We start from the raw sequence: 24,631 nt of genomic DNA on the forward strand, positions 1-24,631 counted from the left end.
GAAGTGGAATGGCTGGGTCATATGGTAGCTGTATGGTTAAAGTTTTCAGAAAATGGCAAATGGCTTTCCAGTTTGTAACGTTCTACATCCGCAGCAGTCTATGAGGGTTCTGGTTGCTCAACATTCCTCCCAATACTTGCTCTGCTTGCTTTTTTTAATTGTAGCCATTTTAGTGGGAGTGCAGTAGCATTTCATTATGGTTTTAATGTAAGTTTCCCTAAAGACTAATGGTGTTGAGCATCTTTTCATGTGTTTATTTGCCACCCATATATCTTCACAGGTGGAGGGGCTGGGCAAATTTTGTGCCCATTTGAAAAATGTGGCTGTTGGCCTTCTATTGTTGACTTCTAGCATTCTTTCTATAATCGAGGTATCAGTTCTTTGTCAGATATATGTTTGCAAATATTTTCTCATGGGTTATGACTTGCATTTGCATTTTGTAAGTGTCTTTTTTTTTTAACATTTATTATTAAGAGACAGAGAGAGACAGAGCATGAGCAGGGGAGGGGCTGAGGGACAGGGAGACACAGAATCCAAAGCAGGCTCCAGGCTCTGAGCTGTCAGCACAGAGCCCGACACAGGGCTCGAACTCACTAACCATGAGATCATGACCTGAGTTGAAGTTGAGCTTAACTGACTGAGCCACCCAGGTGCCCCTCCAAAGATTTTCTACATGGACAATCATATTGTCTGCAAATAATAGCATTTTAATTTCCTTTCCAAACCAGATGACTTTTATTTCTTTATTTTTTTATTACTGGCTAAAACCATCAGTAGAATGTTGAATCAAAGTAGTGAAAGTAGAAATAAACTGATCTTGGGAGAAAGCACTTAGGCTTTGACCATTAAGTATAAAGTTTGCTATAGTTTTTTTGTATCAGATCAAGGAGTTTTATCTTCTGTTCCTAACTTGCACAGAGGTTTTTTGTTTTGTTTTGTTTTTTGTTTTTGTTTTTTTTTAACTAGGAATGGACGCTAAAATTTTCATGTACTTCTTTTGCATCTATTGAGATGATTGTATGGTTGATTTTTTTGGTCCATTGATTTGGTGAATTGTGTCAATCAACTTTTGGAATCAACTTCTAGATCTTAAACCAATCTCTTCCTGGTATAATGCTTACTTGGTGGTGAAATATTAGCATTTTTTATGCATTGCTGGATTTGATTTGCAAAAATTTTAAGGATTTCTCCATCTGTATTCATGAGGGATATTGGTCTATATCTTTCTTTCCTTGTAATGTCTTTGTCAGGTTTTGATGTCAGAGTAATGCTGCTTCATCGAATGAGTTATGAAATATTCTACTTCTTCAATTATCTGGAAGAGTTTGTGTAAAATTGTTTTTTATTTCTCTCTTAATGTTTGGTAGAATCTACTATGAAGCCATTTGGACCCAGAGTTGTCTTTATAAAAAGTTTTAAGTAAAAACTCAACTTCTTGGGGCACCTGAGTGGCTCAGTCAGTTAAGTGACCAACTCTTGATTTCAGCTCAGGTCATGATCTCATGGTTCCTGAGATCGAGCCCCACGTTGGGTTGAGAGCTGATAGCATGGAGCCTGCTTGGGATTCTCTCTCTCTCTTCCTCTCTCTCTGCCGCTTCCCTGCTCATGCTCTCTCTCCCTCAAAATAAATAAGCTTAAAACATTCAATTTCATTAATAGATACAGGGCTATTTAAATTACAGATTTTTTCTTGGTTGAACTTATTAGTTTGCATCTTTTAAATGATTTGTCTGTTTCGTTTGATTTGTCTAATTTATTGGCACAAAGTTATTTGTCATATGGTTTTATTATTCTCCTAAAATCTACAGACTCTGTAGTGATATCGTCACCTCATTCTGATATTGGAAAGTTGTCTCTTTTTTTTTTTCCTGATCAATCTGGCTAGAGGTCATTAATTTTACTGATATTCTCAAAGAACCAGCCTTTGATTTCATAGATTTTTTTCCTGCATTTTTGTTTTGTATTTCAATGCTCAGATTCTTATTATTTCCTTTATTCTTCTTATGTTGAATTTAATTTGTTCTTCTTGTTTTATTTTTATTAAGGTGGAAGCTGAGGCAATTAATTTGGAAAGTTTTTCTTTGTTATTGTGGGCATTTGGTGCAATAATTTTATGTCTTAGTGTCATGTTAGCTGTAGCCCACAAAGTTTGACGTGTTGTGTTTCCATTTTCATTCCATTCCAAATACTTCCTAATTTCCCTTTAGATTTCTTCTGTGACCCATGGCTTACTTAGAAGTGTGTTATATAGTTCCCAAATATATGGGGATTTCCCACATCTTTGATTATGGATTTCTAACTTAATTGCTTAGCAACCAGGGGACAATTGGCTAAAATACTTTTAAATTTATTAAGACTTCTGTCTCTCAGTACTTTGAAGATATTTTTCCCCTGGTGTCCTGGATTGCACCGTTTCTTCTTTGTTCCCTTACATGTAATTTATCCTTTTTCCTCTGGATGCTTTTAAGATTTTCTTTTTCACACACACACACACACACACACACACGCACGCACAGGATGATCTTTCTCACTAGTTTTAAGCAATTTGATAATTATGTGCCTTAGTGTCACTTTGTTTGTTTTTCTTTTTCCTGGGATTTACTAATCTTCTTGGATCTGAGGACTTAGAGTTTTTACCTAATTTGGAAAATCATTTAGCAGTTACGTCTTCGAATATTTTTTCTTTTTCTAATTCAGTGTTTCATTCAGTCTCATGTTATAAAACATAGCTACAGAGCTATGATAGTTAGTAGTATTTATTCTACAGAGCAATCATAAATTGAGAAATTAAAGGGTGCTTTGGCATCCTGTTTGACGTTATGGAAGGCAATGTTGAGTGATGATACTTTGGGTAATTTAACTCATACTTATATCGAATAATTTCCTGGCCAACCTTAGTATTATATTGCAAAGGTGAGCTTTATTCCTGTTGATACATGGGTATGAGGTTGTGTTTTTATGTCATTCATTTTTCCCCCTATTCTGACAGGAACTCATGCCAAACTTTCTACCAAGCACACGAACTTTGAAGAGGGACTTTACAGTGTCCCAATCCGCATCAATGATGGTGGCCGGCCACCGCTGGAAGGGGTAGTCTCTTTACCAGGTAGGTACTTTGCCACAGGCAACTTGGGATAATGTCTGTCACCATGGGTAGTTTGAGAGAATTCCTGTCTTTGATATAGGATTTTGCAAACTTTTTGCTTGAAAATATATTTTACCAAATACTGTTTTGCGTTTTAGTTACTTTCTGCACATGTGTGGAAGGACATTGTTTTCAGCCAGCAGGTCACCAGCCTGGGATGCCCACTGTGGGCATGGCAGTTGGTATACTCCTGACCACATTTTTGGTTATTGGTGAGTATAATTTCTCAGATTCAAGGATTCCTGTTCTGGGCCTTAGAAACCTTCACCTCAGGGTCTGTCTTCGGGGCTGGTCTGCTGGCTGCTTACTGACGTTCTAGGCAAACAGCCAGGAATATGCATTACCAGCAACCATCAGACTCTCCTAGTTGAGATCTGCTGCCTTAATACCACCCATTACCTATCATTGGTTAGTTGGGAAATATCACGCAAGAGGCTTTAAAGCATAAATTGTTATGTTTTGTGCCTAGTGTCCAAGCTTTTGTGATACAGGAGAGAGAGATGCAGTAGCTGTGCCCCTGCTATGTGGCAGGCACAGTGCTTGATGTGGGGGATAGAGGATGGGCAAGATATACACAGATCCTACCCTCACAGAGCTTACAGGCCAGTCTACCATTGTTGGAACAGGTAGAATTAGCCTTACAGTGGAGACGCTTACATACCCAAAATGTTGCAGAACTTCCCTTTGAGTATTTTCATGATGGTAAACTAATTCTTTGTTACCCCAGAACAAGTCGAGCTTATCATGGGCCTTATTCTGCTTTGGCCCTGGCCAGGCTAAACAGCAGGGTCCCCACTTCTAGCCATCTTCTTTTTTTGTGAAACGCTTACTGCTCAAAGAGGTCCTCTTTCAATTGTTGTCCTCACCATAAGTTAAATATTAGAAATAGATACTTCACCAAGTCATATCCACTTGACTGAAGGGGTTTATACCATTTCACATCCTTTCTCTTTGAAAAGGAAGGCTGGGATTATTCTAAGAATTCTTACTCGTTCTCTTAGCATTTGGTCTTTTCTGCTGCTATCCAGTCTACCACATTAGACTCTGATTCGCAGCTCTAAAAGGGACCTCATTTCCTTATACCATTCCATCCAGATTCCTCATTATCATGACATGGAAGGGCCTTTGTGACATAGTCATTACTCATCCTAACATATGCATGGGGATCATCTTTTCCCTCTGATCACAGGTTGGTGCATACCCTTTCATACTAATTGAGCTAGACTTTTGAGTTTTCACTCACTTAAGCTTCCTTCTACCTCTATGCCTTTTCTTATTCTATCCTCCCTCCCATCTTGAAAGGATTTTTTGAGTTTATGCACCAAATAGCAGTTTCTCAGATGACCATGTAAAGCCATAATTTTGCCACAAGTTAGACTGGGTAAGTCTGGGGATATCTGGAGATAGAAGTAATAGGATCTTACAGTTTCATGCCCTTACTTTTTTAAAGTAGGGTTTGAATTAGTGCAAGATTCTTTTTTTTTTTATGTTTATTTTTTTCTTTTTGATAGAGCAAAAGCAGGGGAGGGGCAGAGAGAGAGAGGGGGACAGGGAATCTAAAGCAGGCTCTGCACTGACAGCTCGATGCAGGGCTTGAAACCGCGAATCATGAGATCATGACCTGAGTATGACCGGATGCTTAACTGAGTGAGCCACCCAGATACCCTGGAATTAGTGCAATATTCTTAATGGGTCTCTGAGTATCCAGTCTTTTCTGCCACGATTCCTCCTATAAATTTACTGCAGGTTAATTTCCTTAAAACAACTCCCCTTTTCCATATTGGTCTCTGGTTTATAGTACACATTTACTGCTAAAACGCACAATGTAATTTTGTAGGTGTTCAGAGATAGGAGAAACCAGAAAGATTAGGGAGTCTACTCAAGCTGGAGCTATGAGGAAGGCACCAAAGAAACTGTGATAACTGGTGTGGACACACCCGAGCTTTAGGTAGGTGAACAGGTCAGAGAACAGCTTTCTGGTTGTTCTCACTGAACTATTTCCTCTAGAGAAGAGGATGAAGGACTGGAATCAACGTTCACTGAGTACATCCAAAGTTCAGGAAGTCTGCCAGATGCTCATGCACTTAGTCATCCATATACATTAGGTCCTATATTTCTTGGTAAAGACCCAGCAATAGCCACCAGCATAGATATGCTTTGGGAGTTGATACGTACTTACTGAACAAGATAAATGATAAGCTTATGATCCCAAGAAAGCCAATGCCTAGAATCCCTTATTCACCAGGACAACGAAACTTTGTTGACCCACAAAAAGAAATGAAGTTACATGAGTCACTTTTTCCTACCAGGGTATTACTTCATAAACAAATGTGATAGTACATTTTAAGATTCCATCTCTTTGACCTTGAATTTTCTCTTTTAGGTATAATTTTAGCAGTTGTGTTTATCCGAATAAAGAAGAATGAAGGCAAAGATACTGTCGAAAGTGCTCAGGCATCCGAAGCCCAACCTCTGAGAAACTGAATTTGAGCAGGAATGTTTGAGTTTATGTACCAAGTGCTATTTCAGTAACACAACCATTTAATCTCATAATTTTACTTTTTGTCCAACATGTGCTCTGTAATTTTTTACAGATATACCCTCTTGCCCTTTAATATTTTATTACTCTTTGATATTTCATGTGCTATAGACATTAGAGACATTTTCCATTTTCCCATGACACTTTCCCCTCTGCAAAAGCCTTCGCTATTTATCCAAAGCCAAAAATGTATGTGTTTTTTCCCTTTAGGGAAAGATGGACTGATGAACTCTTCTGTTCACTTTCTCCTTATCGAGATTTATCAGTCCTCCACCACAGAACTTCCTGGATTCCACTCATACTTTCTCCACTTCTATCCTATGTCTCCTCCCTCATGTCTCATTTAGTATTGTACCAATTTTAAGACATTTGTTGGAGACCAGGACAAAGGGAAATCTCAGGAAAAAAATAAAATAGGAGCGCCGTCCCTTGGTGTGAACAGACACTCTCTTGTGTTAGTAGCCTTCTTTGGCTCACCGTGGCTCATAGTGCTCTTCGTTTGAGGTTCTTCCACTTGGGAATGGCACAAGCCACACAGGCCCCTTTCATCAATCTTGGTGCAGAAACCAACCACTGACTAGACTTACTACCTACCATGCTTACGTGCTGGACGTGTTTTCTTTATGTGTATATTAATAGTTTTGGTTACTGTATATTTAATGGTAAAAGAAAATATGAACGCATGAAAGACGTAGTGACAAAAACCAACAATAAATGTTGGCTATGGTTTTGTTTCTTGAGCTCTTTGGCTCTACCTGCCGGTTCTTTGCATTTGTTGAGGGAACACCTGGAGAGCCATGGTTACTTACGGTTTATCAGAACTGCCTCCCATGGAGAGTGGGTCCGTAAGGAGGAGTGTCCAATGAAATAAAAATTCACTGCCTTCAGGACCATGGATTGGGTTCAAGACAGATATAGTTGGGATTTAAAAATTTTAAATAAGAGAACCTTAGACATTTGGAAGCATTTTTAGGTCTGATGCTATTGTCTTGCTCAGGCTTTGAGCCTTGAAAGCATTCAATATTACAAAACCTCTCAGAATTTCCAAGAATTTTTTAGAAGAGAACTTGTATCTGAAAAAGTGCTCTTAGAATGGCAGCTGAAGCAGGCCATGGAGTTCTGTTTTTCCTAAATAATCCTTTTTGTGGACTTCTATTATATTTTTTATGGGCAAAAAAGTAAAACAAAAGAAAATATCCAAACCCTAAGACCTCATTTTGCTTTCTTATTTAGTATCTTGTACTTCAAACTCTTACCTGTTTTTTTACATGAGGCTCATTGAAAGTCTTGTAATGGGTAAAGTTCTCCCTTGTCTCACTGTACATTAGAAGGCAAAACAAAAATCCAAGAATGCCAAAAGAAAATTTACTTCACAAATTATACCCCAACCTAAAGAATAGTCTTCCTCAGCAACTTCTATAGGTATATTGTGTGTTTTGATCAAGAGTGACTATGATGTGACATTTAGGTCACATAAAATTACATCATTTCTTGCCCTGCTCATTTTCAAGAAATCCTATTATCATTGTTGAAAGACCAAAACCGTCCAAGGCAGTTTTCTGAATTGGGTTCAGGGATCTGACCTGCCTCAATTCAGTGTTGTTCTCTCTGGACCAACTTGTACCACCTAATAATAGACTGATCACACAGAATCTTCTCATCTAAAATCATTGATTAGTATTCATACTTTTCTTGCTGTTCTGTTTGTTTGTTTGTTTACCATGGTGGGCTCTTTCTTTCAACCTTTTCTTCCTTCCATGACCAGATCCTACCCATTTTTAAAGTCTTTAAGATCGATTTAAATACTGGTCCCTTTGAGAAGCCTTCTCTGATTTCCTCCAGGAGATCAGGCCTATTACCTCATCTAAACTTCCACAGTGTGGTGAGAAGAATTGTTCGGCCAGGTTCCATCCCCTCTTCTGGTTAGGGTAGCTCTATTCCACTGGGAAACATTTCCTCCACCCCTCACCTCATCTATGTAGTTTGGGTAGAGCCAACCCCCTGTGTTTCTTCATCCTTCCAGTTTTAGAGATAGGTACTTTATCTCACTAAGACTTCTAAAATTCTAGTTGGCACTCTTAGAAAATAGCTCTCTTCAAATGGAATTTGCTAATCGTGTAGGAAGTTAGCTTAGAGCATTCTGATCACCACTACAGTGAGCTTGTCCCTGAACAAAGACTATAGCGAGTTAAGAGATAAGAGGAGAAATTCAAAAGATGTTGAGGACGAGCATCCAGCTTTGTTTGAAAGCAAACTTGCCTTGGACTTTTCTATCCTGTGAGCCAGTATATCCTTTTTAACTTAAGCCTTGATGTATTTCTGGCCCTTGCAAGAAAAAGAGTGGTATTTGAACCTTGCTTATGGCCCTTCTCATGTTCTACAATTAGAGCCCATTTAATCTCTGCAACTGGTCGGGGACTATTCAGAGTCCTTGCAATGCCACTATGACAAGTCTTGGCTCATCGTGGCTCCTCCATAGTTTTTTGAAGTATGCATAAATGAAACAGCTGATTCATTTTGGCCACTTATGCTATTGTCATTTAAGTGCCATTCATTTGACAAAATTGGAACTAATTCGTTCTTTGTGTTCACTTACCCCATGCTCAAAGACATCTGAAGTCCCACTTTACCGCCCTTCTTTCCCTACATACAAACCCTGATGCTCCATTCAAACATCCTCAGAGCTGGCTGTGGTGGTTCGTGAGGCCTATGAATTAAAAAGCCCCTGAGAATTTCTGGATGGTTACGTATAGCTGTGAGATGAGGGTCTCGGTGGTGGAGGTGGGAGGAATAGGTGACAACTTTTGTGAGCAGCTCTGTTGAAAGTCTCAAAGGCTTCTGGGGAGCAATACATTTAGAGTGGAGATCTCTGGGTATTGAGAGATACCCTAGTCTAAAGAACAGGCGGGAAGCGGAGATTACCTCTGAAGTATCTAAGGGAAGAAGGAACCGATTTATTTCCAAGATTCGGTGCAGTGCTATATGCATCATGGGAGCTTGTTAAACTTGGAACCTTAAAAGTTATCCAAAATGATACAACATCTTGTAACTCAACTGAAAAAATCAGTTTATCTAGTTTTTAAAATTTATTTTCAGAGAGAGAGAAAGACAATCCCAAGCAGGGTGTGCTATAAGCACAGAGTCCAATGCAGGGCTCGAACTCGTGAACAATGAGATCATGACCTGAGCCAAAATCAAGAGCCAGACATTTAACTGACTGAGCCACCCAGGCACCTCAGTTTAACTACTTTTAGGTATACAATTCATTTGCATTAAGTGAATACATATGGTTGTGCAACCATCACCAACATCCATCTCTAGAACACTTTCATCTTCCCAAATGAAATTCTACCCATTAAACAGTAATTCCCCATCCCCTTCCTTCCCCAAGCCTCTGAGAACCACTATTCTAACTTTCTGTGTCCGAATTTGATTATTCTTTGTACCTCATATAAATGGAATCCTACCATGTTTGTCCATAATATCAATGTTTTAAAATAGTAGCAGGAAAAAAAATAGAATTCAAAACCTAAAAGTTGTCTCATGAGGAAACTCTCTCAAGACTAAGGCTATTTTTGGTTTTGCCTGCATCCATATGGATCACACACATTGTATACACTTAAATATACATTTTACACACGTGAAGATGTCCATACAATGGATATGTTTGTTCCCCAGACACCACACATGCTGTCATTGCTCCTAAATTTCTCTTCACAAAAGCCTGTCTCGTTCTGACCGAGGCCCAAGAAGTGTGGTCAGGTGGTGGGTGACCAGCTGTTTACCACAGGGGTTCTCGGTGGCTGCATGTTCAAATCACCTGGGGGAGTTTTTCAAAAACACTCATTCCCAGGGCCTCATCTCCAAATGAATTAGCATCTCTGGGCAGAGGGCCGTGCATTTAGCATTAAAAACAAAATCTCTCCGCCATGAATCTAATGTGTATCCCCAACTGAGAACTCTTCCTCCAGACGATCCCTGGAGGGCATAGTCAGCACCTAGGTGGGGTGGAATGTGATCATTTTTAGGGTCTGAATCAGCATGCTTCTTCAGAACCTTGGTTCCCCAGTCCTCTCAAATTTCTGGGCACCTTTAATCCTAACCAGCCCGCCCAGACCCCTTCCAGGTGCAAACACGTCCCTGACCCGGAGCTCAGGGAAGGGGGGTTGGAGTGGGGTGGGTGCTGGCAGGAGAGCCATTCGTTGGCCCACAGAGATGCTTCAACTAAGAGCAGCCTGGTGCGTCCAGGCTCAAGTCACTTTGCCACCGCCTGGGAGCCTGTGAACTCCAACCTAGAAGCTGAGAAGAAAGAAGCCTTTGCAGCTGGAGAGGGAGCGTCAATGCCTAGCTTTTCACCGTAGATAAGTTTCTCAAAAATTACTCTAAAAATGTGCATCTGTGTAAAGTCACCCTCCCGTGTCTGTGCTTGGAGAGTTGGCTATTTATTTATTTATGAAATGCTTTTGTTTATTTTTGAGAGAGGGTGTAAGAGAGAGAGCACAAGCAGGGAAGGGGCAGAGAGAGAGAGAGAGAGAGGGGGACATACAGAATCCAAAGCAGGCTCCAGGCTCTGACCATCAGTACAGAGCCCGATGCAGGGCTCGAACTCACAAACCATGAGATCATGACCTGAGCCAAAGTCGGATGCTTAAACTGACTGAGCCACCCAAGTGCAAAGAGAGTTGGCTATTTAAAGAAATATTATCAACCATGCAAAACACAAAGAACATTTTTTTAAAAATACAGTTACCTTCCATTTTATTGGTTTTCCATTTTTACATACTAACATGGTACAGGATCCATTTGGCATTTCAAAATGATTTCCTGAGTACGTGTTATGTGTTAGTCATTTGTAAGCTATCTGGGCCTTTCCGGCAGGGAGGCCTCCTGAGATGGTAGATACTTCTAACGGGTAAAGGGCTGTCCTGGAATTCAGGTCTAGTAATGGTGGTGGCTAAAGCATAAGCCAATCTTGAGGCCTCTATCAGTTGTCTCCAGTAGTCATTGGTTTCTCTGGACAGAAACCAAAGCCTCCTTTTTTCATGTGGTCCTTGTCCTGAGAGAGGCAGTGAGACAGGAAGGCCAGGTGAGGAAGGGGCAGGCCATAGAAACAAGTGCCCATCTGATTGAGAGAAAGCATCATTTTCATTTTTTCCATGGCAACAACTGGGCTGATGTGTAACTCCAGGATTTGAAAGGCTACCGTTTTGAAGCGGAGAAGGGTGTGCACATGGGAGGTGGGAATAAAAATAGCATGTGTGTTGACCTAGCATTTTTAGCTACTCTTGAATTAAGCACAGGGTTGGGAGGAAACAGAATCTATTCTTGGTAACAGAGTATAAAACGGGGCTTCTTTGGCTCCTGGCCAAGAAAAGATCCCAATGACAATTTCTGGCGGCTCTGCTCAGACACAACCCAAGTGAGGCATGGTCTGGTTGGCGGAGGGCACAAAGAACCGAGGAAATGTTCTCAAGGTTTCCAGGTCCACCACAGGGCAGGAGGGGAGAGACCGTGGCTCAGGTTCCCCGCTTAGTTTTGCCTTTTACAGCGGGGGTTTCAGACAGCCTTTCTGGGGCCTCCAAGGGAGAAGGGGTTTTCCTCAGTAAGCAAATATGGCTTTGTGCATGCTTGCTGAAATCCTGACACGGTTGTGCCCAATGGCACTGGGTTTTCAGTGGGTTTGAGCTCTTCCTGGGCTGTTCCACATCCTCTTATCTCTGCTGCTTCTCCTCTGGCAGCATTATGCTTGACGAGGCAGGAGAGGCAGAACCACTGCTTGGGTCCAGGTAGGCATTACTGTGTCCTTCAGGAGGGGCCCTCTGAGAAGCAGAGGCCAAGGTGGAATTAGGCAAGGAAGAGACTGAGGGGAGGAAAGGTCTGTGAGGGATTTAGGGGAGGAACAGGAGAAGGCGGCGGGGGCGGGGGGGTTCCCCCACACCACATAGAAGTTCGATAGCTGTTGAAGAAGGGAAGGAAGGAAGGAAGATGGATAGGAAGAATCTCAGGCCTCTGTGTGGTCCAGCTCTGAGAGTCTGGGTGGGGTTGATGTTGAGCCCCGAAGCAAAGATTGTCTGTCTGTCAGAGCCCATACTGGACTGAAACCACCTGTCCTTGGAACCCCTGTTGTCTGGGTGGCTGACTGGGGGTGTGATCCCGGAGGTGGAGGTGGGAGCAGGCAGCTGGGTGCAGGAGCCTTCAGAGGAAGAGCGGAGCCTCCTCTCCTATGGCTGTCAAGGTTAGTGAGTTCTTTTGCTTTTTTACTTGTCACGTATTTATTAAGCCCCCAGTCTGGCCAGTTACCACCCTAGCCGCCAGGAACACAAAGAACAGTAGCCAATAATTCTACAACGTTAAAGTGTGCCAGGCACTATCCTAAATGCCTTACGATATATTAAGTCAGGGACGCCTTACAACTACTGGCTGAGGGAGATACAATTGTTATGGCTAGTGCACAGATCAGAAACCGCAGTAGAGAGAGGTTAAGTATGTAACTCACTCAAGGTCACGTACCAAATAGGAGACCCCAGCAGTGTCTCTGAAGCCGGTCCCCAGAGCTATCATATTTATCTAATGTAAGATGCCATCTGTTGTAAGACACGTTATTATTTCATATGATGCTAAGAAAGAAAAGAGAACTGTCAGTTGACTGCACCATGCCATTGTTCATAAGATGCATCCTCGAGTTCAGAGATGTTAAAATGTGAAAAAATGTGAACCTTGATTCGACAGTTATTGCACAAAGTCACTGCCTTTGTTCTCACGGACTCCACAGTCACACAGGGGAGACAGACCATTGCCACGCACCGCGGTGAGTATCAAATGTCACCGAAGCAGAGCACACAGATCACTGCAGTGGCCGAGAGAGGAGTGAGTCAGTGCTTTTCCCCCCCGCGGTGTCTAAGAAGCCATCACAGGGGAAGAGGCGTCCAGCTGCGTCCCAGGGTTTCTCCAAATAGAAAAGGGAAGGGTGGAATTGGAAATTTGGGGTATTTTAAGGGCCATGGTTGATAATGCTAATGCTAATAATAAAACACCAATAGCGAATCATTGATTAAGAGCTCATGATGTGCCAGGCTCTGTGTGAAGGGCTTTTCATGCATCATACATTTTAATCCTCACAGAAACCCTAGGCGAAAGCACTCTTAATAGTCCCATTTTACAGGAAAGGAATCTGAGGCTCAGGAGGTGGACTGATTTACCCCACAGTGCACAGCTTGGAGGAGAATGAACCAGGGTAAGAATCTCCAGAAGCCTGGCTCCCAAGTCTCAGACTTTCATTGCACTGGACCACCTCTGAGAAGCAAATTGGTTTGATGACGCTGTATGGTATAATTGAAATTTGCTAAGAGAGAAGAACTGAAATATTCTCACTAAATAAATAAGTACATAGGTAAACCCATGAGGTGATGGATGTGCTAATTAACTTGATGGGGGAATCCCTTCATAATGCATACGTATATCAAATCATCACATTGTACACTTTAACTATCTTACCATTTTATTTGTCAATTACACCTCAATAAAGCTGAAAGAAAAAGAAAGCCGATCAGCGATGAGATGTGCTCACCAAAGTCATTCTCATCCACTGAGCTCCCCATTTCCTGGGAAAAGCATGGATGAGGGCTGGACGTGATCAAACACAAGGATTGAGGAGCGGCTGTCCCGAGTCCTGACTCTGAAGTTGGTCAAATAATGAATGATGGGTGGGGGGTGCTGGGGGTGGGGGTGGTGCAAGACTGGAGCCTCTCAATCATTTCAGCTGTCTAGTATTTGCTGAAAGTTTACCCTGAGCAAAGGTCTGTGCTGGGCGTTAAGGGGATCACTGAAGGGAGGCATGGAGTGGGCACCAAAGTTGAATGAATATAAATGTAACGTTGGGGTCCAGCTGCAGCCTTACTCACCTCCAGCCTCAGCTCCTGCTTCCTCCCGCCTTGCTCACTTTAGTCACGCTGGCCATCTGCACTTCCTTGAGGAGGCCAAAGTCCTTCCACTTCTGTTCCTTTATAGTGCCTCTGTCTGGAATATCCTCTAACCTCTTCCCTTTTTGTGTGGCTCACCTTTGCTCTTGTTTTAGGTCTCGGTGTCCAGGTTGCCTCCTCTGAGATGTCCTGCCTATTATTTTCTATCATAACACCTGCTAATTTCCTCCCTCACACTTTTCATAGTGTATAATTGTGTCCTTTATTAGTCTGCATCTTTAGGGCAGAGACCTTGTTCACCGCTGTGTTCCAGCACTGGGCATGATGCCTGGCATATAGTAGGTGCTCCAGTTTTGGATGGATGAGTGTCTTAGCTTAGAATATGATTGAGGAGCCAAGATCTATGTCTAGGACACAGAAAAGAGTTAGCTGCTCAACTGCTCAAAGAATGCAAAGATTGATGTGTGCATTGAACAGTATGGGCAGAATTCAAAGACTTAGGGATGGCCAGGGAGGAAAAATCAGTGGAAGGGGGTAGGAGCAAAATCCAGTCTGTGGGAGGACAAAAAATAGTTTTCTCTTTCCGCAGGTTTGAAGCACCTTCATTTTCAGTATCTGGAATCATCCTAGTCTTCCTTAACCCCTGGGCTCTCCTTCTACTTGTTGGAACATGGGCTAAGGCCCCAATGGCCAGTTGTCCAGGCTTCTGTCCCTGTAGTGCTTTGTGGGCTCCCTTGGGAGACTGAACACAATATTGGGACTGAATTCTCATGGCTTCTCAGCCTAGGAATGGGCACAATTTGGGGAAAACCATCATGGATGCTACCCTCATTTTTACTATGCATCATGGACCAAATGACTCCCAATGTCCGGAAAGGACCTCAAATGCCCATATTTTAGAATTCCTTTGAGGATTTTAGAAGTAGAGATAGGTCTCACCAATTACAATATCTTTAGTCAGCTATTCCTGGTTGGGTTTTTTTTCCCCCCACACAAAGATAAAATAGAGTACGTAATTTGATTCACTCACTGAATTATGTACTTGCAGCGTTTGAATTTCATTGATTTCCATACCATGTATTTTGAAGGTCAAGACATGTTGCCCTTTTATGGATTAAAGACCTAAATGTGAGGGGCACCAGGGTGTCTCAGTCAGTTGAGTGTTCAACTCTTGATTTCAGCTCAGATCACAATCTCACAGTTTCTGGGTTCCAGCCCCATGTGGGGCTCTGTGCTGACAGCATGACGCCTGGTTGGGATTCTCTCTCTCCTTCTGTCCCTCCCCTGCTTGTGTGTTCTCTCTGTCTCTCTCTGTCTTTCTCCCTCTTTCAAAATAAATAAGTAAAGACCTAAATGTGAGCCCTGAAACCATAAAAATCCTAGAGGAGAACACAGGCAGTATGTAACCTCTTTGACATCAGCCTTAGCAACTTTTTCTAGATATGTCTCCTGAGGCAAGGGAAACAAAAGTGAAAATAAACTATTGGGACTTCATCAAAATAAAAAGCTTCTGCACAGTGAAGAAAACAATCAACAAAGCTAAAAGGCAACCTACAGAATGGAAGAAGACATTTGCAAATGACATATCTGATGAAGGATTAGTATCCACAGTATATAAAGAATGCATAAAACTCAACACCTCAAAATCAAATATCCAATTTAAAAAAAGGGCAGAAGACATGCATAGACATTTTTCCAAAGAAAACATCCAGATGGTCAACAAACACATGAAAAGATGCTCAACAGCACGGATCATCAGGGAAATGTGAATCAAAACTCCAATGAGGTACCACCTCCCACCTGTCAGAATGGCTAAAATCAACAACACAAGAAACAACAGGTGTTGGTGAGGATTCAGAGAAAGGGGAACCCTCTTGCCCTGTTGGTGGGAATGCAAACTGGTGCAGCCACTCTGGAAAACTGTATGGAGAGTCCTCAAGAAGTTAAAAACAGAACTACCCTACAATCCAGCAATTGCACTACTAGGTATTTACCCAAAGAATATAAAAATACTAATTCGAAGGGGTACATCCACCCTGATGCTTATAGCAGCATTATCTACAATAGCCAAACTATGGAAACAGCTCAAGTGTCCACTGACTGATGAATGGATAAAGAAGATATATATATAACTGAATATTACTCAGGCATAAAAAAAGAATGAAATTTTGCCACCAGCAAGGACGTGGATGGAGCTAGAGAGTATTATGCTAAATGAAAAGCAGTCTGAGAAAGACAAATACCATATGATTTCACTCATCTGTGGAATTTAAGAAACAAAACAAATGAGCAAAGGGGCAAAAAAGAGAGAGAGAAAGGGAAACCAAGAAACAGATTCTTAACTATAGAAACAAACACTGATGGCTACCAGAGGGGAACTGGGGGGTGGGGTAATGGGTGAAATAGGTGATTGGGGTTAAGGAGTGCACTTGTGATGAGCACAGAGTGATGTATGGAAGTGTTAAGTTACTATATTGTACGCCTGAAACGAATATATATATTGTATTATATTCATCTATACATATGAAACTAATATATATATTAGTAACATAATATATGTGTGTTACATAACTGGAATTAAAATAAACACTTAAGAAAAAAGAGTGTTTAGGTAGAATTGATAGAAGTTGGAAGGAACAATAGAAAAAGTAAGGTAGAAATAAGAATTATTATGATATTATTGTGAAAATAAAGGGAAAAATAAAAAGTATAATTTAAAAAAGGAGACTCACTACCATGTTATACATGTTCTGCCTGATGTTCAACAGACATTTATTTATCTTACTTGTCTAGTATCAAGTCTTATTATTTATTCATGTGTTTGCCTCCCCGGACCCCACCCCCATCAAGCACACACTCTGAGCTCCTTTAGGGCAAGAAATCACGTCTTATTATCATCGTAGTTCTGCTGACAGCAAAGAATCCTCAATAAAACAACTTCTTGGTAAATGTTGAATTAAACTGAAGAGTTCCAAGACCTTCTAGAAGTTTGGTTCTCTGCTCTTTTTAGCAGAGCACGTTGCCTCAGTTTACCTGAGTCCAAAGTTGTCGCCTGTTAACTATACAAACCAGAATTTCTGTCCTCCTTGTCAAAGACTATTAAAGAGCAGAAATCTCACTTCAGCCTTAACTGATCTGTGACTTAATTTGGGAAGGCTCTCCTTGCTCAAGATTAGACATTATTGAACAAAGAATACAGAAGAATGAACTAAAAATAACTTTCTGCTATAATGGAACAACAATTTAAAAATTTAAGCAAAACTCTCTGCCACAAACCTCAACCCTTTAAGAAGCTTCTAGCTGTTTCAGAATTTGAAGGGAATATTAATCGCCACATTTCAGCCAAGGACAACACCATGTGATTGAGCTAGGAATGAAATCATTTGGGTATGTATTTTCTGGAACCCTGCCCTGAATAGTTTTCTTCTTGACATATGTCCAGCTCTTTAAAACGGCTTAACGTTAGTAAGGCTCATAGCTTTTGAGATAAAATCCTGTCTAGAATACAAAAGAAGCATAGAGAATGCCCCAAGTGAGGGAGAGAAAAGAAAGGAAGAAAGCATTTGTTGAGGGTGAGAAAGCATTCACCCTGATAGTGCGTGATGAAGACTGCTTTGTTAACGAGAGCCTCACCAAAAGAGTCATCGTGGTGGCTGACATGATATTTACTCCCAGAATTAGGACACTTTGGATTTAGCTAAGAATCATCTTCAAATTCATGCATTATTCACATAATCCACAAATTACTATGTATTATTTTTTCATTCCTAATAAGCAGGTAGAAAGTAGCGGTAACATCCACTACGGCCATCATTCTGGCAGCTTCCTTTCCATTAATCTTCTTGCTCAACAGAATCCTGTCGGACCTTCGGAAAGAGTTTTGGATGCTCCCAGACCCCAGGTTCAAGGGTTCTTCCGCCAAATGATTAGTAAGTAATGTTTATAGTAATATCTACCCACCTAGGAACATTTCTGTCTCCGTTATTTTACCATGATCAGAGCCTGATCCTAAAAACCAAGTGGAAAACATTTTAAGAAAACAAAAGGGATGAAAACCCCTTTGTGAGGCCAGATCTGTGGAATTACAGAGACTTGGTAAAGGCTCTGCAGCAGCTGGGAACAGTCAGCCAGAGAGTGCTGCAGAATTCATAAACCAAGTTAAGAGTTTTGGTGCCCTGGAAAAAGCTCTAAAATGTTCCAATCATTAAATTACTCGACTGAAATCATTTTCAGATGAGCAAATTCAGGACAAACATTACCAACTTTTTAAACTACATCATATGTTCCAAAAGCAAAATGGAAAACAATAAAGCGGAATGGTCTGTTCTTACCCCACCTGTTTATACAGGTAATGTCAGATTTAATACAGAAGTGGTGGCAAAAGAAATCTCTGATATGTTTGTCCTCAGAGCCAATAATATGACTCCAGAAACTCGGGGTCACTGATTCAAAGGAATTTAATCGGTAAACGATTCTGCCAAGCAGAATGGTTAATGTCAGGACATCTAATACATGGTGGCTACTCAGAAAATGTTCATCTCAGTGATACATAAATCCAGGGGAAAGTGACACTTGATGAAGAGAATAAGGTGAAAACCTGAAGTTTGGCAGAGTAACGAGGGCCTGTGGCAGACGAGAAAAACAACAGCCAAATAAAGGTAAGGCAAACACTCGCAAACTGAGGTGTTGACAAAAAATTAGAGAAGACCATTGTAAAAAGGAGTGAGTGGTTGATAAGGTCCAATGTAGTCATATGCCTCGGAAACCGGACGGGTAAGTGTCAAGAACATTTAACAACAAGGTGGTGATCTGAATGATAATAGTTAACAATTTGCATCCGAGACTCATTCAATAGGCAGCTTCTACAATTCCCCCCAACTCCTGGCATCACCTGCTTGCGTACCCTGACCCTGAGGGTGGGCTGGAGTTAGTGCCACAATCCTGGTGAATGGAATCTGGCAGATGGGATGGATGTCACTTGTGATAGTGGGTAACAGAGAGACTGTGGCTCTTCTCTCAGGCTGTCCTCTGACTTTCTTTCTCTCATTCGCTTGTTCTGGAGGAAGCTGCCTTGTGAGCCACCCTGAAGGGAGAGTCACCTGACAAAAAAAAACCCCTGATGTTTCTGGCCAACAGCCAGTGTAGACCTGAGGCCGGCCGCAGCCATGTGTATCCGAGGGCATTCTTGCAATCATTTACCATGTTAGGAATATGTATTACTAGACATAGATTTCTTCCATTTGTCTCGAGAAGTACCATGACATTATTGCTGAAGATCGCTTTGTAGCCATTCTCTCACCTACCAGCAACGAGTGGTGGCCCTAGGGACTTGAGGATGGACACAGAAGACATCTGCCCTAAATCACTGGCTGACATAGCTCTCTTTCTCAAAGCTTGGAGTCAGCTCACTATTCTAACTGGTTTCTTGTATAAAAAGAAGGACTCTGGCCTCATTCAGGTCCACCTCTTACCAGCTGGCTGTGTTAACATTGGGGAAATGAGTTACACAAGCTTTGCCTCAGTTTCCTCACAAATAAAATAAAGATGATAATGGCCCCTCCTTAATAATAACAGTGAACATTTATTGGGAGCTTACTGCATACCAAACACTATTTAAGCACACTAAGTGTGTCAAACTCATTTAATCTTCTCAACTCTATGACATAGACTTTATTATTATTATTGCATTTTATGATAAAGAAACTGAAGAAAGGGTAAGAAGCTTTCCTGAGGTCACACAGCTGGTAAGGGGGCAGAGATTGGATAGAGGGTTACTGTCATGACGGACCGCCACAATGGTTGTATGTGAGGCCCAGCTTGGCACATAGTAGATATGTGCCGTTACAAAGGCTAGGTGTTATTTCTAGGTCACCTTCTGCCCATGATATTGCCTCAGAAACAATCACAGAAATCTGTCGGAGGCCACGAGCGAGGTAAGTAGCACAAGTTAAAGCACTGAGTCTTGTTATTAAAACCAAGTTAGTGGGATAGTGACATGCCAGAGAGGCAGTTGTGGGTTTTCTAGGAAGCCGTCAAGTAGAAGCAGCCAAAGGAAGCCAGGCACGGAGCCAGTGTGGATGGACAACTAGAGGCACGCTCCGGAGAGGAACGAATGCTGAGCTCTCACAATGGCTGGAAGAGGTCTAAGAATGGAAAAGGGGCGACTGTGCCACCGACCCCACTCCTTTCTAAGATAATCTCCAGTGGTCTAATCCTTCTGTTTTTCCGTTTCATAACTGCAGAGTCATTGGCTTTCTTTCTTCCCCACAGATAACCCCACTCTATTCATGTGGATTCTTAGAACATTTTTTCCATTCCCCAAGACGCACTTAGGCTAACCCTGCTCTTGATTCCATCTGCAGCCAAGCTGAATTTTATGGATCTTCACTTGTGTTGCCTCCAACCCTATTTAAAACTTGTCACTGAGTTCCTATTTTCTCAAAGATGTTTCCTGCAATCAAAAAGATTTATTATTTAATTGGACTTCCATGGAAATAATTTTAAGTGTTCCCCCCCCCCCCTTCTTTACAACTCTTCAGCACAGATTTCTGTTCTGATGTTTTTCAGAAACAGGACTTCTGGGGACTGTGTTGTGATTTGTGATACCTCCGAGCGACGACTCCTTCCTTTTACAGAGGCTTTCCTTCTCTGACCAAGGTTAACCCCCTACCTATACCCTTGGTGCCATCTCCTTCTTCCTTCCTTGAATCTACACTTTGTCTCTGCCTCACCATCACCCATGTCTCCCTCTCCTATGTCCCCTCCTCCCCAATTTCACTGGCTTCCTGTCTCTTCCAGTCTCGCTAATCCCTTAGCTCTCTTCCTCTTTCCTTCCTGCAGTGGTCAAGTCTCTCCAACAAGTGGTATCACTTATAATTTCACTTCCTTGGTCCTATTACCCTCTAAAAAAACCCTTTCCTCCATGGCCGATGGCCTCCTGATTGTCAACGTCCATAACCATCCCTGATTTTGTCCTCTGTGATCGCTGGGTAGCACTTGGTGTTGTTGACCCACCTCACCCTTCCTAAATTTCATCTCTTCTGGCTTCTCTTTCTGGAAGTGGTGATTCCTCCAAGCAGCTATCTCTGATTTCCCAAAATAAGATGTGACTTCCTCCTCTCTGTAATTGTATGTGTCTATGTCATATCTTCATATCTGCCCTTATAGCTTATAAATTCCTTGAGAACAGTGACCTTGTTTTTATAACTCTCTCCATGCACATGTATACACATTCCACCTGGAACTAATACAATGGCCTGCTCAGAGCAAGTATTTAACAAACATTAAGTACAGATACAAACATGGTCTCAAAATTCAGGATGCAGGCTGAATGTGGTCCAAAAATGAATTTAATTTGGTCCACTGAAGTGATTTAAAAAGATTTGAGTTAATGATCAGCATTTAAAAATGGGATATTTCCAAGAAAGTATTTAAAAAATAAGAATTGGGATTGTTCACTTAAAAAACTAGGATGTCTTGCTCATTTGCTTTGGCAAGTCTGACTTAATCTGGTCTGGGTCCCCATTCCAACATGGCAACAGTTAGCAGGATCTGAGTATCCACTGTCACCTTGGGTGGGACACCTGTGTCCCAGGTTTTCACTTCACTCATTGACATTTTCTTTATGGTCCCTCTAGGCACTTTTGTATTATGAACTCTTGATAAATGAACCAAAACAACTGGATTAAGGAAAAACAGACTCTTCAGTTTGTCAGTTTTCCTATTCACTTTGTTATCTGGCTACCTATTAAGAATTTGGAGTGGATGGGAAGCTGGAAGTCTCTCTGAGCTCCATATAGCTGGCTTGGATCTGGAGATAATGCTTCTTTCGTGAAGCCTTTCATGGTTACTCCTGCTGCTACAGAATCCTCAACATCAACACACAATACACACACACACACACACACACACGTCTTTAGCTACATATATGGTTTAACTTCAGCTGCCTGTTGTCAGTGTTTCCCCTACACACACCTTCAATGCATCTTGAGGTCTATTTCCCTTTATGCACATGTTAGTGAGCTTTTGGTTGGTGAGCAATGGAGGAGGAAGAGCCTTGGTGGCGACAGAAAAAAGAGAAGGAGGAGTTTGGAAGGGATGTTCCCCTGGGCTGGCCCTATGGATGGAGTGTGCCCTTTGGTGAAGAGGGAGAATCCAAAACTAACACAAGCATCTGGAGGGGCTCTGGGTAGAGCTGCCCAGATGCACCAGGAGGCACAGAGTGGCTAGAATTGTAAAGGGGTCCCTTTTGGCCTTTGCAAAGAGATTTTGGCCCTCTCTTCACCCGGAAGTCTGGAGGGTTTGGAAGTGGAAGAGATAGTACTCTTGGCCTTCTTGTGATGGGCTGTGAAGGCAAGAAGCCTCGCCACACTGAGGGCAATGTCGATGACAGGGAGCAGAAAGGGAAGAACAGAGCAAGTGTGCAAGTTAATAAACTGGTTGTAGGTCACTTGTGAAGCATCTTCTGGTAGCTCGCTGGAGTAAATGGAGGACATCTTGCTGGGGTCCTGCCATTACACAGATGGGGGCTACTGTTCGACATTGGTTTACAGGGATTTGTGTGTTCATCTATATTCGTTGGAATATAAAGTCGGCCTCTTCAACAAAGAGACCTAAATAGTAGTGATTTAAATGAAAAGTTAACTTCTTCTGTGGGTCAAAGTTCAGGGAGATGGTCCAGGGGTGGTATGGCAGCTCCATAATCATCAGGGCCTTAGTTCCTCCTATGTTGCTGCTCTTCTGTCCTTACGATGTAGCTTCCACCTCATGGTTCTAGATGGTACCTCCCGCTCCTACCATCACGTCTGTATTTCAAGCAGCAGAAAGGAAAAGAAGGGGGAAAGGCGAGGTCTTTGCTTCTTTTTAAAGGTACAACAGGGAAGGTGCACAGAACATTTCTAAAGTCCCACTGACCAGAACTTTGTTACAGGGCCACCCCTAGCTGCAGGAGAGGCTGAGAAGTACAGTGTTTGGCTCGGTAATCATGCACCCACTTAAAAATTCTCTCTCTCCAGGAGAAGGAAAGAATGAATGTTGGATTTCAAATAGAAGTCTCGGCTACAACAGCTGTCTCTACTAGACTGGAAACTCACTAATGACCAGGTCTTTGGCAACATTGATTCCACCAAGCGCTAGCATAATATGTGTGCATAGTTGACGGCTCATTAACCAGATCCGCCATGAAATCTGCTCTTGCTACCTTTGTCCTACAGGCTAGTCATGGAGTTAGTGCCATCCCATGGCAATGTCAGGGAGGGGCTCTACACAGAATCCCTCAATGCACACAGCTGCTAATGAAGACAACAGAAAAGTTCTGGGTAGGTGTATGTTTGCTTGAAGAAACACTATTTATTTATTTATTTAAAATGTTTATTTTTGAGGCGCGGGGGAGGCAGGGGGAGAGGCAGAGAAAGAGGGAGACACAGAATCTGAAGCAGGCTCCAGGCTCCAAGCTGTCAGCACAGCTGACTATGTGGGGCTCAAATTCACGAACCGTGAGATGGTGACCTGAGCCGAAGTCAGGGGCTTAACTGACTGAGCCACCCAGGTACCTCTGGGGAAACCCAATTTCTAATCATCTTTATAAAAACCAAAGAGAAACCTCAGCCGGTAAAATCAAGAGACAAACAGCTTGCGTTTCTCCACTGATTTATGACACAGGTTTCCTCAGCGTGGCTCCTTTGCCACTTACCAACAGATAGATACTGGGAATGTCTTCTTCCATGGCCTAAGGCTATTAGTGGAGAGCAAAGAGCTTTTCAACTAAAGATTGTGCACTGCAAAATTTCAAACCTACAGGAAATTTGGCTGAAAGGCTCATTGCTTGAGGGTTTCCAGCCTTCCTTGAGGGCCTTGTTTCTAGACAATAAGGATTCCTGGCCCCAGGGCTGAGGTGTGTTTGGGGACTTTAGAAGGGTGAGTGTACTGACCTCTCAGTCCTCGCTTTAACTGTGCAGCCCGCCATTCCCCGAGGTGTTGCCAAGAATTTTTTTCTGAAGTACATGGTTTCGAGCATATCTTCTGTAAGAATAAGAGTCCTATTGACAAACGCAGTGACGTGGAAAGAGCATGGATTTAGAATAAGGCTTTGTTTTTTGTTTTTTAAGTTTATTTATTTGTTTATTTTGAGAGAGGGAGAGTGGGTGAGGGGCAGAGAGACTGAGAGAGAGAATCTCAAGCAGGCTCCACACTGTCAGTGCAGAGCCCAACACAGGGTTCAAAACCAGGAACCGTGAGCTGAGCTGAAGAGTCAGACCCTTAACTCACTGAGCCACCCAGGCACCCCAGATTCACTTTGTAGCAAGCCCCCGCTCGACCACATAGGTAGGGGACTTCGGGCAAGTCCTGTAACTTTATAGACCCTCAGTTTCCTCATCTATAAAGTTGGATGCATGCCTCAGCAGGATCGTTAAAAGAATGAGATCAGCTAAAATCATCTATCAGAAGAGCACCTTGTACATAGAAATACTCTGTGATGATGTTATTTTTATGCTTCTTTGACTGATGAGGAGGCCGCGGCTCGGATCCCTCCCACTGTGTGGGAAGGAACATTTGAAGAAGAGTCGCATTAGCTCCCTTCTGATATTGCAGCCGCCACGTCTGGCTCATTGTTTCCGTGGCTCTCCTCCACAGCCACGAATGGCCCATTCTCAGGTTAGTCAGCAGATTAGAGCTTGGCATTCGAGTCAGAGAGACCTCACTTTGAAGTCTGCTCTGCAGTTCTTGAGTGAGTTACTTAGCTGTCTGCGTCAAGACTTCCAAGTGGGAAAATACAGCAGTGTATCAGTTAGGATGGTTTTGGCTGCAAGTAGCAAAACGATACGACTCACATTGGCTTAAGCAGTCAGGACACTGATCATCTCACATAATAGGATGTCCCAAAGAATGCAGATTTCAGGGCTCTTTGACTCAGTGGCTCAACTGTGCTAGCTAGGAAGCCAGTCTTTACCTCTCCTGGCCCCTTCCGCCCTCATGCTGGCTCTGCCCGGTTAGCTATATGCTTGCAGCTGATCTAAGCATCAAATATTA

The 24,631-nt window shown here is 42.3% G+C and overlaps 1 protein-coding gene across 6 annotated transcripts in view; it reads left to right on the forward strand.

Annotated features, from left to right (window-relative positions):
• CDH17 (cadherin 17) overlaps positions 1 to 6,424 on the forward strand; it is a 75,994-nt gene extending 69,570 nt beyond the window's left edge. For 5 of the 6 annotated variants that reach the window (XM_053208172.1, XM_015072174.3, XM_053208175.1 and 2 more), the window contains 3 exons: positions 2,990 to 3,106; positions 3,244 to 3,357; positions 5,529 to 6,424. In XM_053208172.1, the coding sequence (XP_053064147.1) occupies positions 2,990 to 3,106; positions 3,244 to 3,357; positions 5,529 to 5,629 (332 nt within the window). In that variant the 3' untranslated portion in view covers positions 5,630 to 6,424. Of the gene's footprint in view, positions 1 to 2,989; positions 3,107 to 3,243; positions 3,480 to 5,528 lie in introns of those variants that run through there. The other variant, XM_027064223.2, reaches the window with a different exon arrangement.
• Positions 6,425 to 24,631: the final 18,207 nt, after the last annotated feature.

The sequence above is a fragment of the Acinonyx jubatus genome, chromosome F2 (genome assembly GCF_027475565.1).
Source record: "Acinonyx jubatus isolate Ajub_Pintada_27869175 chromosome F2, VMU_Ajub_asm_v1.0, whole genome shotgun sequence".
Lineage (NCBI taxonomy): Eukaryota > Metazoa > Chordata > Mammalia > Carnivora > Felidae > Acinonyx > Acinonyx jubatus.